Source organism: Antedon bifida, chromosome 11, assembly GCF_963402885.1.
Source record: "Antedon bifida chromosome 11, ecAntBifi1.1, whole genome shotgun sequence".
Taxonomy (NCBI): Eukaryota; Metazoa; Echinodermata; class Crinoidea; order Comatulida; family Antedonidae; genus Antedon; species Antedon bifida.
Window position 1 is genome coordinate 15,058,899 of NC_136236.1, and position 17,351 is coordinate 15,076,249.

The 17,351-nt window shown below is 33.3% G+C and overlaps 2 protein-coding genes across 2 annotated transcripts; both read left to right on the forward strand.

Moving 5' to 3' along the window:
- Positions 1-1,180: 1,180 nt before the first annotated feature.
- Positions 1,181-7,500, forward strand: LOC144855317 (transcription elongation factor SPT6-like). The gene is made up of 12 exons (XM_078713136.1): positions 1,181-1,741; positions 1,991-2,115; positions 2,384-2,658; positions 2,779-2,910; positions 3,075-3,239; positions 3,371-3,513; positions 3,699-3,936; positions 4,125-4,298; positions 4,424-4,587; positions 6,040-6,343; positions 6,468-6,641; positions 7,429-7,500. Exons 4-7 carry the CDS (start codon positions 2,900-2,902, stop codon positions 3,761-3,763), a joined length of 384 nt encoding a protein of 127 aa, XP_078569262.1. The 5' UTR covers positions 1,181-1,741; positions 1,991-2,115; positions 2,384-2,658; positions 2,779-2,899; the 3' UTR covers positions 3,764-3,936; positions 4,125-4,298; positions 4,424-4,587; positions 6,040-6,343; positions 6,468-6,641; positions 7,429-7,500.
- A 3,242-nt stretch (positions 7,501-10,742) lies between these two features.
- On the forward strand, positions 10,743-16,893 carry LOC144856570 (putative ATP-dependent RNA helicase DDX20). The gene is made up of 8 exons (XM_078714590.1): positions 10,743-11,035; positions 11,524-11,787; positions 12,212-12,323; positions 12,781-12,923; positions 13,358-13,496; positions 13,709-13,850; positions 14,124-14,331; positions 14,772-16,893. The coding sequence occupies exons 1-8, from the start codon at positions 10,837-10,839 to the stop codon at positions 16,613-16,615; spliced, it is 3,051 nt and encodes a 1,016-aa protein (XP_078570716.1). The 5' UTR covers positions 10,743-10,836; the 3' UTR covers positions 16,616-16,893.
- The last annotated feature ends 458 nt before the right edge of the window (positions 16,894-17,351 follow it).

Sequence of the window (17,351 nt, forward strand, 5' to 3'; positions counted from 1 at the left end):
GTTAATTATTAAGAAACCCCCATCTGGTTTAATGGAACAGTCTTAAGTTAATTATCAAATAATAAGAAACCCCCATCTGGTTTAATGGAACAGTCTTAAGTTAATTATCAAATAATAAGAAACTCCCATCTGGTTTAATGGAACAGTCTAAGTTAATTATCAAATAATAAGAAACTCCCATCTGGTTATGAAGTATAGCCTAAGTAATTTACTTATACAAACAAATAAAAAAATCATCTGTGGGTTAATTTTCCGCTCATTTACTTTTCATTTTCCATAGGCCAAATTTTGTGCATCTTTTTAAAATTATTTTTATTATTTTTTGTTATAATTTATTTATATTTTATTTATTTATATTAATTTTGTATTATTTTTATTTATTTATATTAATTTTGTATTATTTTTATTTATTTATATTAATTTTTTTATTTATTTTATTTATATTTAATTTACCATTTATTTTTATTTATTTTATTTTATATTTATTTTATTTCTTTTTTATTGGTTTATTTATTATTTTTATTTGTTATTATTTATTGGTGAATATTGGTAGCTGACGACTTTCTTCCCATTTAACATCTGATCTTGTTCGTACACATGACCACTGATGATTCGGATGGATTACATGCTCAGCTATCTGTGTCCTGATGCCTCACACTGTGCCTTTTCATGCAGCTGCAGGAACTTTTTCTCTCTCTGCATTCCTTTTTCTTTTTTATTTTTCTTCCTTTTATCTACTTTACTTCTACTTTTATTTTACTTCCTGTGGCCACCATGCTTAGTATTTACTACTGTCTGCATCCATGTATATCATGGACAGAGATAAAACACTCTCTGTAATCAATGCAGACAAGAAAATGCCAAGACAAAATTTCATTCAAGTCTACTTTTTTCTGGTTCTCATGAAAAAAAAAAAATACAAAAAAAATACAAAAAATAAAATACAAAAAAATTGTTTTGAAAAAGAACTTCTAGAAGGTACTTTCACTTTTTCGCTTTTGAAAACGGTGTTTCTGTGCAGTTTAAAAAAAAAAATACTATACTATATATAAAACAATCCAAAAGAACACATATTATTGAATAACCTAAATGTTTATTTAAATTGACAAAGATATCTGGTACCTGGCCACAGGCTTGTTTTTCTTTCTTTTTTATTATGTTATTTTTTTTTATCTTATTGTTCAATTTCTATTTTTGTCATTCTTCTGTTTATTTTCATTGCTTTTCTTATTCCTTGTGTTATTATTTTCTTTTCTTGTTGTGTATATGATTTGGGCATAGTTTTGTAGTGTAATTTTATTGGGTGCATTTCGACCTAGGATGAAGCTATACCTATCCGGGCAGCTCAAGCCGTTTTATAAAAAAAATAAAAATACAAAAAAAATAAAAAAAATAAAATACAAAAAAATTGTTTGAAAAAGAACTTTTAGAAGGTTTTTTCGCTTTTAAAAGCGGAGTTTCGTTGCAGTTTAAAAAAAATAAAAAAATAAAAAAAAATAAACAAAAAATAAAATACAAAAAAAGTTGTTTTGAAAAAGATTCCTGAAAAAAGTTTTTGAAGTTACTGAAAAGTTTCTGTGTTAAAAAAAATGGATGGCGAAAGAGAAGTTCATCTACCAAACTTTCTCAAAAGTACCAAAGTTATTTTAAACAAGATAAGGAGTTCAATGAAGTAGATATTGAAAAACTCAAAGAAGACTTCCAAGTAAAAAGCCTCATGTGGTGTTATGGCAGAGTCCAGGTTAGTTCAAACATTTATTTTGGGATTACCTTACTTTACAAGTATTTAGACTATATTGCTTTGTATAATAATACTATACAAATAATTTTAAAAGCAGTTGGTGATGTCTATTCACAGTCCAGTCCTCCAATACAGGACACAGGACATTTCTGGAACAGCAGACAGCAACATAACAGGCCAGACCAAGACTGTCCAGTAATAACATAGTTGAATAATAATATTATTAATATTTTTTTCTTGGTGTTTTAGAAGGGTAATCCGGGACATTCAGCAATGTATCGGTGAACTGGAAACCGAGCAGCAGATAACACCTATCAATGTGGAAAATTGAGGATAATGTTGCTATGATTTTTCAGACATCAAATATTGCAGAGGTATTGTAAACATTTTTTTTTTGTCATAAGATTACTAATTCCACATGGTACCACTTTCCTACAATAAGTATATGTGTTGTGCTGTGAAATGATAAAAATGTTGCTTAAAAAAAATAAACTTTACCTTTTGTTAATTGTTTTTTAATTCTAAATATTTCACTTAAACTAAGTATGATTGGAGAATACAGCTACTGGATTATTGTCATTGTTGTTGCTATCAAGTATGTAATAAGTTAAGCATTACTTAAAGTATTATTTTCGATTACAGAGTGAATTCCAGCAATACCATCTACAACTGCGTCAAGCTATCTCCATAGCACGAAGTACGGTGGTAACTGCCCAAGACAAATCGGTGTCAAAGTGCGTCTTGATGGGTTCATTTTAACAAAAGCAATTAGTGATAAACAAGCTTATCAGAAATTTATTTACCGTGTGAACGAGGTTAGAGTGGATATAAACCGTACTCTTGAGCATCCTCACACACAGTCATTGATGCAGTTTGTGTGCGAACTGGGCCCAAGAAATGCAGGAGCAATTATTAAGGTATGCCTACCTAATGCAGAATGCATGTATTCTCTATAAAATAATTCATTGAATTATATCTACTCCTACCCTATTATGCTAAATATGATTTTATATTTATTTACTGTTTTAATTTGACAGACATAGAAAGAAGAAAACCAAAGGCTTGAGAACCAGAAACAGCTTGTGACAATTACTTGCAATTTGGGTCTCAAAAGTATTTATAAATTGTGCTGGTTTTATTAAGATTGATACAGCAAAGATGGGTGAAAGGTAAACATTCAACATAGCTACTTTTATATCAGTTAATCAGGGGATGTGGTCATCACCTGTGATATTGTGACTGTTTGTGCCAATAAATGAAATGAAGTATTCATACAATGATGCAAAAAACAAAGATTTATAAATGGAACCTCATAAATTAATGTTTACTACAGTACTGACGTATGTGGAGGTACTCGACTGTACACATGTACACCTGGAGACATTTGTAAGATGGCAGTAGATGCTTTTGAGTACGAGTCAGCTGCAGATGCCTTGAATGACATTCTTGAGAAGCTACGAGATTTAGATTTGGACGCTTTTGCAGAGGAGTTAGCCAGGTAACGAACAGTTGTAGTCTAGCCTTTGTAGCACTTACAGTACATGTATGGAAACTCACATACTATAAAGTTATTCTTCCTACAATTTTATATGAATATGTCATAAACATTTAATTTTTTTCTTTTACTAGAACTATGGAAAAAACAATTACTTTGTACGATATCCGTGCAAAATTAACCAATCGATACAAGGATTTGAGGTCTTTATTCCAAGAAGTGACCCCTGAAGATTCCAGATGTTTACTAAAAAAAACACTGGCCACATTTTATATTGGTAAGCTACAGTGAAAATGTGTTTATTAATCACCCTCTATTTACCTGGAAACTGGAAAAATTTGAAGAAAGAATGTCATTTTATTTGATTGCAGGACAAGTAAAACAAATTGTTCGTCGACATCCACGAAATGTGTGTGTTTTCCTTTGTCATGTTTCTAATTTTATTCATTTGATTTTGTTCAGGTTTTGACGGTGGTAACTGCCCAGGACAACCAATCGGTGTCAAGTGCGTCTTGATAAAGGGTTGATGGGATTCATTCCAATTAAAGCAATTAGTGATAAACAAGCTTATCAGGAATTTATTTACAGTGTGAACGAGGTTGGAGTGGATATAAACCGTACTCTTGAGCATCCTCACACACAGTCATTGATGCAGTTTGTGTGCGGACTGGGCCCAAGAAAAGCAGGAGCAATTATTAAGGTATGCCTACCTAATGCAGAACGCTGTATTCTCTATCAATTGCATAGGAGTTAGCCAGGTAACGAACAGGTTGTAGTCTAGACTTTGTAACTTACAGTACATGGATGAAAACTCACCTACTATAAAGTTATTCTTCCTGCCATTTTATATGAATATGTCATAAATATTTAATTTTTTTCGTTTACTAGAACTATAGAAACAAAACAGTTACTTTGTACGATATCCGTGCGGAATTAACCAATCGATACAAGGATTTGAGGTCTTTATTCCAAGAAGTGACCCTTGAGAACGAGGTTGGAGTGGATATATTGATGCAGTTTGTGTGTGGACTGGGCCCAAGAAAAGCAGGCACAATTATTAAGGTATGCCTACCTAATGCAGAATGCATGTATTCTCTATAAAATAATTTGTTGAATTATATCTACTCCTACCCTATTAGGCTAAATATGATTTTATATTTATTTTATTTACTGTTTTAATTTGACAGACGTAAGAAAACCAAAGGCTTGAGAACCGGATACAGCTTGGCCAAGTAATACAAATTGCCGACGTCCATGTGGTGAGGAACTTGATAATGCCAACCCAGTGGGTAAAGATGATACTGGTCTGTGTCCATTCTGTCTACAGGATGACTTTCCTGAACTAAGTGAGGTACTTATGATACTAATCTTCCCTTGCATGTTGTGCATTGTCCATGTATTCTGTGTGTTTATCTTTGTCATGTTTCTAATTTTATTCATTTGATTTTGTTCAGGTTATGAGTCATTTTGACGATGGTAACTGCCCAGGACAACCAATCGGTGTCAAGTGCGTCTTGATAATGGGTTGATGGGATTCAAAAGCAATTAGTGATAAACATGTTAAAAACCCAGAAGATAGAGTGAAGGTAGGTTTTACAAAACTACCATTTGTCTTTTAATTAGTATTTAAAGCAATTTTAAATAAAATTCTTGGTTGGGACGACTTTTTCTCATTCTCACAGATCGTTTCCAATTAATTATATTAATATATAACTTCATTGTTTTTATAAAGATGAACGAGAATGAGAGCCACAGAAAGATGTTTCTACAAGCATGATGCAGCAGTAAATATTTGTTCTTCATAGCTTATATTAAGCGTGTTATTGTTCATCAATCATTTTACAACATTGCCTTCAAACAGGCAGAGAAACTTCTGGTGGATATGGACCAAAGAGAGGCTATTATTAAGCCAAGTAGCAAGGTAAAACAACCACTCTCCACAACGTCAACTTGTTTAAACTTGCTTCTTCAAATTCATTTAATTGTCCACTATGGGAAATTAGTATGCAGTTACATGCATTTATGATATTTCAAAAGAAAATAAGAAATAGGAGAAGCTAATCAAAGCCTAGACACTGTCAGATCTGTTCCGAGCTTTGATTATTACTTTGGTTTATTTCCAGTTGCATCTTAGAAGTTAAAATTATAGGAGGAAAATGTTGACGCTTTGATGTGCAAAATCTGGAGCAAGTATGCATCAGGTGCATGCTTAGTTAAACCTATGAGATGCATTTAAGATAATGATTGTAATATAACAATGTTTTAAATTGCAGAATTGCACAATGGAACAAACTGTATTTGTAGTTTCAAAAACGCCACAGCTACCTACTAGAAATTTTCCAACCAGTTGTGATGAAGATGAAGCCTTCAATGCTGAAATGCAAGTGTTCTTTGATGGTTACGTACACAACATAACTACGTTCAAGTACGTAACGGATCCAATATATTTCACATTTGATGTCGAGTCCGAGTATTATGATGACATCAATGATGGAACTTTGCAACCTTTATCAACTCTACTGCATTTACAGGTACATTTTGAAAGCGTTTTTTCAGCCTTATATATTTAATTTTTTGACAAAGTAGGTACTGGTCCAATGAAGAGGGTCAAGTAGTATTCCCCAATCAGAATTGAAAAGTCATAATAAAAATATAATTATAATTATTTAAGCATGACAAAGCAGCTTTGTTGATCCAGGAGTGTTAATATAAATGATATTAAAACTACTTTTTGATATTAATATGTTTCGTTCTCCTCTGTTTAATAATATTTAATATTTTTAGTTTGTGTTTTATCTTTTAGGTGCACAACCTGAAACTTGCAAAAAATGTTGAAAATGATGTTGAGGTTGAAGGTAAAAGTTGTGATGGTGTGACATTGATGGTGGTGGTAACTGCCCAAGACAAGAAATCGGTGTCAATGTGCATCTTGATAGTGGGTTGATGGGATTCATTTCAACAAAAGCAATTAGTGATAAACACAATTTATTTACCGTATGAACGAGGTTGGAGTGGATATAAACCGTACTCTTGAGCATCCTCGCACACAGTCATTGATGCAGTTTGTGTGCGGACTGGGCCCAAGAAAAGCAGGAGCAATTATTAAGGTATGCCTACCTAATACAGAATGCATGTATTCTCTATAAAATAATTTGTTGAATTTATCTACTTCTACCCTATTATGCTAAATATGATTTTATATTTATTTTATTTACTGTTTTAATTTGACAGACATTGAAACAAGAAAACCAAAGACTTGAGAACCGGATACAGATTGGGCAAGTAATACAAATTGCTTGTTGACGTCCACGTGGTGAGGAACTCGATAATGCCAACCCAGTGCGTAAAGATGATACTGGACTGTGTCCATTCTGTTTACAGGATGAATTTCCTGAACTAAATGAGGTACTTAAGACATTACAATATTTAACAAATATTGTGCAAAGTATCTATATAAATTAGTATTGCAGTATGAGATGAAAAAATATGGTCATTTCCAACTCCTATACTAATCTTACTTTGCACAGTGTGCAGTGTCTATGTAATTAGTGTGTTTTTCTGTCATGTTCCTAAATTTATTCATTTGATTTTGTTCAGGTTTTGAGTCATTTTGACGGTGGTAACTGCCCAGGTCAAGCAATCGATGTCAAAGTGCACGAGAGGATATTATTATGTAATTGTAGTTTGTAAGATGCCACAGCTACCTACTAGAAATTGTCCAACCAGTTGTGATGAAGATGAAGCCTTCAATGCTGAAATGCAAGTGTTCTTTGATGGTTACGTACACAACATAACTACGTTCAAGTACGTAACGGATCCAATTTCACATTTGATGTCAAGTCCGAATATTATGATGACGTCAATGATGGAACTTTGCTCTACCGAGTTTACAGGTACAGTGTGAAAGCGTTTTTTCAGCCTTACATATTTCATTTTTTGACAAAGTAGGTACTGGTCCAATGAAGACTGTCAAGTATTCCCCAACAAGACTTGAAAGGTCATAAAAAAATTATAATTATTTAAGCATTACAAAGCAGCTTCGTTTATGCTTCCAGGGAGCAGATCCAGGAGAGTGGCACTTGGGTTGCATGCTCCAACTTTTGACAGCTAAAATGACATTATGAACTACTTGTTGATATTAATATGTTTAGTTCTCCCCTGTTTAATAATATTTAATATTTTTATCTTTTAGGGACACAACCTGAAACTTGCAAAAAATGTTGAAAATGATGTTGAGGTTGAAGGTCAAAGTTTTGATGTGACACTGACTGATACAATGCTGTACAACATCTCAACTGCCCTAGAGTCTGATCATTATTTCGAACCCTAAAACTTTATGTCAAGGCAGATGACAGCCCATGTAATTTATATTACTAATTATATTTAAATCCTCTTCATCTATTTTTTCCCTCTTGCTATGGCCTTGTATATAGAACGTACACTAGATAATTGTTTTTGTTATACTTGATCTTGTATAAGTCTGTTTTTTTTAAACTACTCAAATTTGGATTGCTACAAACAAACACAATTAATAACTTCTTTCATTTTTACCTGGTATTGTTTCAAATCTCTGGCACTAGCCGTTATTACCATATGAAATTGTAAAAAAAAAGGTATAACTGTAAAAAGCAATTTATAATGTATCGGGTTTATATAATACAGCTCTTACCAGATTTAATAAAATATAAAAGATAAAAAGAAACGGGGAATTAATTTTATCATCAACGTCAATGTTGATGTTGTCCCTATTAATGCTTTAATTATATAAATAATATCACAATAATTTCCTGCTGCATATCGTTTCATTTTTCGGTCAAAAAAATAAATCAGTTTTTTCAAATTTCAGGGAAAATTATAAGTCTGTTTTTAAAACTGATGCTATTTGACTAACTAATTCAGGATCATATCGTGTGAATCCATCTTCTCCTTTGGGAGAAATGTGGGGAATGATTTGTTCCCCTATGGTTGAGGCCAGAAACAGATTGGGATTATAGTTCTGGAACAATGATTTCCATGTTGGGTTATTTGGTGTTACAAAATTTAACAAGTGTCCATATACCGTTGTAAACGTTAATGCATCATCAGATTGTCCTTCTGTTAATGTATTTTTTAAACATGTAAGAGGCAGTTCCAATGTTTTTAAAGTAGCATGTTCTGATTTGCAAAAGTCTGTCACCTCTGGTGGAAAGTGTTCTGAGGTGAACAGTACCACAAGAGATGATTTTAAAAAAAATTACCTGTTTTTGAAAATTAACCCAGTGTAGATTGCATTGGTCAATGATCACAGTTTTTTTTTGCTTTTTAGACTCATTTAACTCTTCTCTAAAATAATCCAGTTTGCCCTTTTACCTGACATAGTATATATATATATATCGGTAAACGTGGTTAAAACTGCCATTTCCTATGTATAAAATAGACTGTTTATCCTTGATTATTCGGCTTATTCTTGTCGCCAGTGTTACAACATCACCACAACTACGTTCCTCCTCATTACAGAGGGCACTTTTAGTCTTTTGTACATGAATGAATTGCATTCTTCTGAAGTTTAGGCAGACTTATTCTACTGTAAACCTTTGAAAATAGAGTAATATATACAAGCAAATTAATTTTTTCCACCACATCCTATTCTGTAATTAACAAATAAATTTAAGGCCCAAAGCATCTGCCAACACCAGGCTACAGTCAGTTTTAAGTTTATCAACACCATAGTAATAACAGAAAGGTAGTAAATTTAGTCATTAGAAAATGAAATTGTTTGTTTTTATTTAAATGAGGCCGTTAAATTTCCTTCATATTTAAAATAACTGTATTTGGTTAGAGTGTAGAAAATTATTGATAAATTGAATGAATTATTACTGATATGGTTTTAATTAGAATGATGTTAAAAGAATAGAGAAAAATGTACAGAAGACTCCAAAATGTGAGGCAAAATAAACGTCGTCTATTTTATCTATCTAAAGAAGATACAGTATATTTGAATGGATATCAATACTACTACGAGTAACCACACAGAGGAGTGAAGATGTTGTTAATATTATCAATATCAATGTGTTGTAACAGTATAATTAAATTATTATTGACATTGAAACTAGGTTGTTGAAACTAAACTGTTGTATATATAGAAAGAAAAAGTAGTAGAAAAGTAGTGTATATATTTTTAACGGTCTGAGCTGTGCAGAAACTCATCTTGTAAAATGCATTCTAACAGAAGTTTAAAAATGTAATTAGAGTTCTGTGTTGTAACAGTATAATTAAATTATTATTGACATTGAAACTAGGTTGTTGAAACTAAACTGTTGTATATATAGAAAGAAAAAGTAGTAGAAAAGTAGTGTATATATTTTTAACGGTCTGAGCTGTGCAGAAACTCATCTTGTAAAATGCATTCTAACAGAAGTTTAAAAATGTAATTAGAGTTCTGTGACTACATCAATCATTCATAATTATGTTTCATTTAAAGTATCTTGTAGTTATCTTTCAATGCAAATAATAAAATGAATGGCTTAATGGCCAATTTGAATGTTTGCAAAAATGTCTCTGCTAGGCCATTTGTTTTGGGGTGATTTGGGATGATGGTATACCATTTGCTTTCATGAAATCTGTGAATTCCTCCGACTTTAATAGAGGACCGTTGTCCGAAACAAGAATACCATATTGGCTGAAAAAATTTGCAATTTCTCAATAGTAAGTTGTGTTGTGGTAGACCTCGTTGAATCATGTTTTGGATCGAGAGGCATAATATGTGAAAGAAGGCTGCCTAAGCCGTACGGCAATGCAATCCTACGATCATCTTGACCTTGTTGGCTACAAAATATTGATTTAACCGTTAGGTATACGAATCCCAAGCTTTTACAGACGGATCAAATTCTTTGCTATTGTTGTACATATAATATAACAACAAAACTTTTATTCTGGAGAGAATGAATGGTACGCTAATAGAGCCGCATCAAGCATATATAACAAACCAATATCAAAAAGATATTATGAATGAATATCGGCAACACTATGACCACGGACAAAAAGTGGAGATTATTATCTCCGATTCTAAGTTGAGAGTAGGCCTAATATGCAAAAGAAAACTCGGATCGAATCTGCTTATATACCTACATATATATGATCATTAAAACTTTTACTATTATTACTTGAACTATAATATATAGTATATTCAATTTTATAATTACTTGTTTTAACTTAATAAACATTTACAATTTACACATATGATTATGAATATGGTCATTGGCTTGATTTTCATAATTCATGTATAATATGTACACAACTTCCTGGCTCAGAAGGGTTTTTTAGATAAGGCGTTTCTTGGGTCTAATAGTAACAATAATCAAATAAATACTTTCAACCAATCAAAAACGCGAACACGAATCCATGGCTACAACCAATCCAAAACGCGAACGCGAATCCACGGCTACAACCAATCAGAAACGACTTACTCCTGAGGCTAAACATTGGACCAAATTGGACTCGGCTCAACTCTCCGTTTTTAGCCATGTGTGTGGTGTGTGGAGAGACATGCGATATTGTTTTTGTTTTTCTACTAGCTGGGGCCTAGCCTACGAGGCCTAGGTACTTTCTTTCCTAGTTATCGATGAACACTGGAATGAAAACTGCACATGATATAACGATACGGCAGCGGACAGATGATGTTCTAAATGAGGAAAACAGCAACGTTGATTTCGCCTCATTGCTGTTGTCTAGGCCCGTGTTGGAAGGATTGCAAAGGACGGGCTTTCACAGGCCATCGCCTATACAACTGAAAGCCATCCCGCTTGGACGCTGCGGACTAGGTAGGCCTAAGAATAACGTGTTGTTTTGTATAAATTATGTTATAAAAACACCAAGATTATATACTGAGACTATATATTATAACAACGTCTCGAGTTAAATGTTTTGATTCTGCTGTTTAACTTTATAACTTTTTTTGCATTCTAAGAATAATAATATACTTACTGTAATACTGTAGGCCTAGCCTAGTTACTTAGTGAGACAAACCTAACCATCTATAATAGGCCTACTACTATATATGCTATTGGGCCTACTACTACTGTACTAATTGGCCATGTGATAAGCCTTCACCACAAATCTGTGTGCCCAGTTTATTATTCGTTTTGTTGGAAAAATTAAAACCATCCTTTTAAAATTAATGATGAACCTTTTAGAGAACATTGGCACATCCTGACGCTCCTCTCCCGGCTGAAAATACATCATTTGTAAATGACGCACCTTTCTAATTGACAAGTGCATTAATTGTACAAGATAATTTAATTTCTTTCAGATCTTATAATCCAAGCAAAGTCAGGCACGGGGAAAACATGTGTATTTTCCGTGATTGCTCTAGAATCGTTAGACATGTCTAGCAATGCTTTGCAGGTCCTGATCCTTGCACCAACACGGGAGATTGCTGTCCAGATACAACAGGTCATCTTGGATATTGGTCAGGTGATGGAGAAACTCAAATGTCATGTGTTTATCGGGGGGACGCTGATTGGTCCAGATAAACAGAATTTGAAGAAATGTCATATTGCAGTTGGAACCCCAGGTGAGATTAAGATAAGATAATAAGATTTATAAAGTGCACATATCCACAAAGTGCTCATGAAAATGACTAACCTTGAAACTAAAAACAAGAAAACAAATTTTGAAAAAAAAACCGGAATAAAAGCAGACCAATCGAACCCACATCACTGCTTCCGTTTACTGGCAATTTAAGGTGCACAGACCTGCCAGCACATTACTGACATATGTTGACTGCCCTCTATAATATAAAGGGGTAGTCTATTACAAAAAGTCCCGCCATCTATAATAAACAGGCACTTACAGGCCGAATGCGGAAAATATGTTGGAGTAATGCATTTGTCAGCACTGTGGTAAAATCCTGAAAAATGACTCGAAATATTTCCTTCGAATATCTGGAAACTTGGAAGGTCCGATATTATAAATGTTGATTTAATTGCTCATTGTAGGACGTGTAAAGCAGCTGATAGAAACAGGTCTGATGGTACCAGACTCAATCAGACTGTTTATTCTAGATGAAGCTGATAAGCTACTGGATGACAAATTTCAAAGCCAAATCAAGTAAGTGTAAAACACTACTTTAAAATATTACATGTACCGTAATTACCATATATACTCGGATATAATCCCATTTCCTAATTTTTGCAGGTTTTCGAAATTTAAAATTGCTTACTTTTCAACTGAAGTCATTGATAGCTGGTAATAATAATATGGATTTATATAGCACACAAACCACTCAAGAATGCTCAAGGCAAATTCTATATACAATATGTGGTACAGCTCGTATCATCTTTTGTTATTGTTATCAGAATTAGCTTGTGTGGAAATACTAAACAGAGCATGTTAAATAACTTGATACACTATTGGAAAAGAGCAGGAGATCATCTCCCGGTGTACGCATCTAGTAGGCGCTGCATTGCTGGCTGTCATGGATCAGTATAATCCAAATTTCCTCAGTTTTCAGTTAAGCTTCAGGATAACAAATGCCTTTAATTTACCTTTAAATTTGATTTGATAGTTGGATTTATAATGAGCTACCATACAGCAAGCAGATTGTGGCCGCCTCGGCAACTTACCCAGAATACCTTGCGCAACACTTGACAACGTACATGAGAGACGCAACATTCGTGAGATTAAACCCAAAAGAGATTGCTTTACATGGTATTTTATCTTTGCTTTTGTTATGCTTGATAAAAACATTTTCAACCACATTACTGGTAGACGAGTGATTAGGACACTTGGCTGTCATACAGAAAGACCCGGGTTCAATTCCCAACAACTCTTAGTCTACTCAGCTGTAAATGAGTACTTGGTTGAAAATACTAAGGATAAGGCGTCGTGCATAGGAACTACCCACCCTATCACATAATGGTAAAATGAGCTCCTAAACGCTCATTCCCCTACCTACAGTACTGATAAAATCATGTTTGTATTGGTCTATTGGTGGTGAAAATCTTGCAGATACCCAGAGGTTTTGTTAGTTATGTTGAAGTTGGGGCAGGGTGTTTGACCTAATATGGGCAATGTATATTATTGCCATCAAATCTTGATTTCTTCACTATTGTTACTCATATTTATTTTCCATTTTTTTTTAGGAATTCGTCAGTATTACAAATTAGTTGAATCTCATGATCTTCCTCATAAGTCGTTTGCTTTAAAGGTCAATGATCTTATTGACCTTTTGTCTAATGTGACCTTTCAACAGTGCTTGATCTTTTCAAATTTGCATACAAGGTAACATTTATTTGTATTAATCATTCTAGAATAAATTAGTAAATGTGTCTACACTATCAAGCTTTATGTGACAACAAAAATTTGATGTGCCCATATATGGGCATGATGATGTCATATTACTACCAGATTTGGGCATATCACTGAAATATTTGGGCACAAATTCTAAAGTGCCCGATGATATACTGAATATTAATTTTTCTTGTATTTTTTAGAGCTGAAAACCTTTGTGATATTCTTTGTCAGAAAGGTTGGCCGAGTATGTTCATCTCTGGAGGATTAGAACAAAAACAACGACTTCACGCAATGTCAACGTTTAAGAAGTTTGAATGCAGAGTTCTCATTTCAACTGATCTGGTAAACTATCAAATTTTGTTTAATATTCTATTCATTTGCAGACCTTTGGTGTTAAACTAGAATAGAGCAATCTATTATTTAACCTATTTTGTAAATGTCATTGTTTTGGTTTTTTTCTGGCAATAAAAGTGAAAGTATTTAGCACCCCTAGGCCCTCCAATGCTGGTTAGTTAGTATTGGGGCTGCTCATGTTCTGGGGCCCCTGGGTGGTTTGGCCAGTGAGCGCTCATAGCCTAATTATAGCCTAGACTATGTTAAACTATGATCTTTCAGACTGCCAGAGGAATTGATGCTGAGAAAGTGAACCTAGTGATCAATCTGGATGTACCAGTTGATGTCAAAACGTACATGCATCGCATTGGCAGAGCTGGACGATTTGGAACCTACGGCGCCTCAGTAACACTCGCTAGTTTCGGTAGAGAAGAACTCTTGCTTCACAGCATCCAGAAAGAGTGCCATGTACCTATTCGGCCATTACCAGGTTAGCTCACAAATGATTCTTAAACTCTGTCTATGCTATCAAACTAGTTTGACAAAAATATTGTGATTTGTCCAAGTATGGTAGTGATATGACATCATCATGTCCATATATGGGCACATCACATTTTTTTGTCCCATAAAGTATAGTGTAGACAGAGCTTTACATTATTCAAAAGTGTCTCCACAATTATCTGATCAAACTTTGCTAGTCCAGACTTAGTATGCAGGTGTACAAATGGACACCTGGTTAGATCAATTCTTCTAATGGCCTTGTCAGCATGAAATTATATCTATTAATATAATTATCTATTATATATTGTAAACCTATAGTACTGTACATATTTTCTCAAAAAAATTAACGTAGTTAAGACCCCAATTAAAAGTGCCAAATTGTGGTCTTAGTTGGAGGTTCTGATCTTATGTTTCTTCATTTTTGTTCAGATCCAGTGCCCTCTGACCTTTTAAGTCCAAATGTTGGAGCTGCTATAAAGATGGATGATGTATCTACTACAACACAAAAATGTGTAGAAAAAGAAGTGACCTTAAAACAGCTCAGTGCGACGTCAAAAGGAAGTGCATCACCATCCCGCAAAATTTCCGGAGATTCTGCAACCTTTTTTAACGAACACGATTCTTTTCTAGCAAATGACACAATGATTCATCTCGATAAAATTAGACCGAATACTTGTGCTATCCGGAAGATATCACCTTTACAGAAAGTACTGCTTGATAAAGGCTGTCAGACAATTGACCCCAATTCTATTCTTAGTATCACAACCTCAGAGATACCATCATTAAAAGAAGCTTTAGGCTTGAGAAGACCGCCAAAATGGACGTTTGCAGACGCTGTGAAAGACTTTAAACATTTTTTAAGTACAGGTGAGATTGGAAATACAGTGATTGAGAATACCAGCTGTAACTCCTACATAGAAAGCAATGATTATTCAGAAAATGAAGAACTTCAGGAAGCTATCTCTAAGAAAAATATTATTTTGGAACATTGTTACGTAGAAACGAAAGAGAATCAAACAGAAGAAATTAATTTGAATGACAACTTCCATACCATGAACGAAACTACTGAAAATAATTTATTTGTTGAAAAGTCCCCTAGGCCTTGTTTACTTCAGAAGGAAGACAGATCAGATAAAATGGAAGAATGTATGTTACCTGTGGAAGAACAAACTTATAAAGCAAATCTTACTTTGTTGGATAAAGAAAAAACAAAATCATTTTCGAAGGAATCGGTTATACCCTATGTTTACACTGAAATCAATTCTTCTGTATGCACAACAGAGCAAGGTGATCAACTATTTCATTCTATAAAGTTAAAAGAAACTACACATAAAACAACTGTGGAAAAGGAACCTAAAGCTGACTTTTGTCAGAAAAATGTAGATGCTGATAAAATTTGGATGTCGGTTGATGCTACTGGGAATACTATGTTTCAGAGGGAAGAGGAGAAAATCGAGAAAGACTTTGTGGGTGAAGAAAGTGAGCTGAAAAGGGAAGAACATTCAGTTGAAACTAGTATTGATGTGGAATCGCAGTGTAGTGATCAACAGTCTACCAATATCACTGATGATGGCACTTCTGAAAAGGGTGAATATTTTGAAGAGGGCGACAAATCGGAAAGCGATATTTTTATTGTTAAAGATGGAATAGTTGTCCAGATCGGCTCAAAGAATTCTAAATTGAGTAACGAACAAAGAAAGGAAAAATCAGAAAACAGTGAAGTGAAAACATATTACCAAATGTCAGAAACGGATGGAGCAAGTATTGATGAGGATGAAAACAAAGAAATGTTGAGGGACAAAAGAAAACAAAACAGGAAAAAACATACTAAAATAACAGATGATGGAAATTGTGATACATCTGCATATTACAACTACTATTATAATATGTATCCTTTATATAATAACAATAGTAACATGGATTCTTATTCATATGGATATTCTGGTGACCCTCACACATCACATGATGTATCACATGATATATCACATGACTATGCATCTGGATATTCTGGTGATCCTCGCACATCACATGACACATCACATGACTACAATCTTTCATATTATGACTCGTCTCATAACTATTGTGACTACCAATCGTATTATAACTATGGTATTTCAGGCCCCTTTCAGCATCAAATGAGCCACATGGGTCAATATTATGGATCACCCTTCTATAACACTAACTGGTGGTACACATGGCCGTATTATTGGAATGCACCATATTGGCATACATATAATTCATTTTACCAAAATCCTTATGACCCACATTCCTAACCCTTAATATACAGAAGATGATATGCCCTCGCAAAGAATCACATCAATGCATTAAATGCCCAAAGAAATTAAATTAATAATTATTATTATACAGTAATTACACTTTTGAATTCTGAAATAAATTCTTAATACCATATTGATAAATAATATTATTTTACGGTTAAAAATAATTTATTCTTGTCAAACTAAATATTATAATGCATCCCAAAAGAAAAAAAAATACTGTATTATTTTCAAATATTGTACTAAAATAAAAGACAGGTTTATAAGTTTTATGATTGATTTTTTTTTATCTGTTTTGTAATGTATTCGTCTGTTGTTAATTTTGTGTGTCACAATTTGAACTTAAACATACTTATATTATTAATAATAATCAATGACTGTAATATTGTTTTATATTTCACTGAAATTCTGTTTGAAGACATTTATATTGGAGTCAACTCTCCCAATACAGGTCACCTTTAATTTGACCTTTTCTGGAGGAAATTGTGGTGTTTGGAGGACCTCAACTAATCCAATCTCTGTTAATATTATGCATATATGTTAATCATGATATTAATAATGATAAAACTGATTATGATAATAAACATTATCATCTGTCACAATTATGTCTTGTGGTATTTAACTACAGTAATAATATGCATATTAATTATCATAAATTAATATTTGATTGCGGTGTTTTCCATTCCATTAGCAGAGCCTGTTATAACACACTAGCCTACTATTCACATTCTAC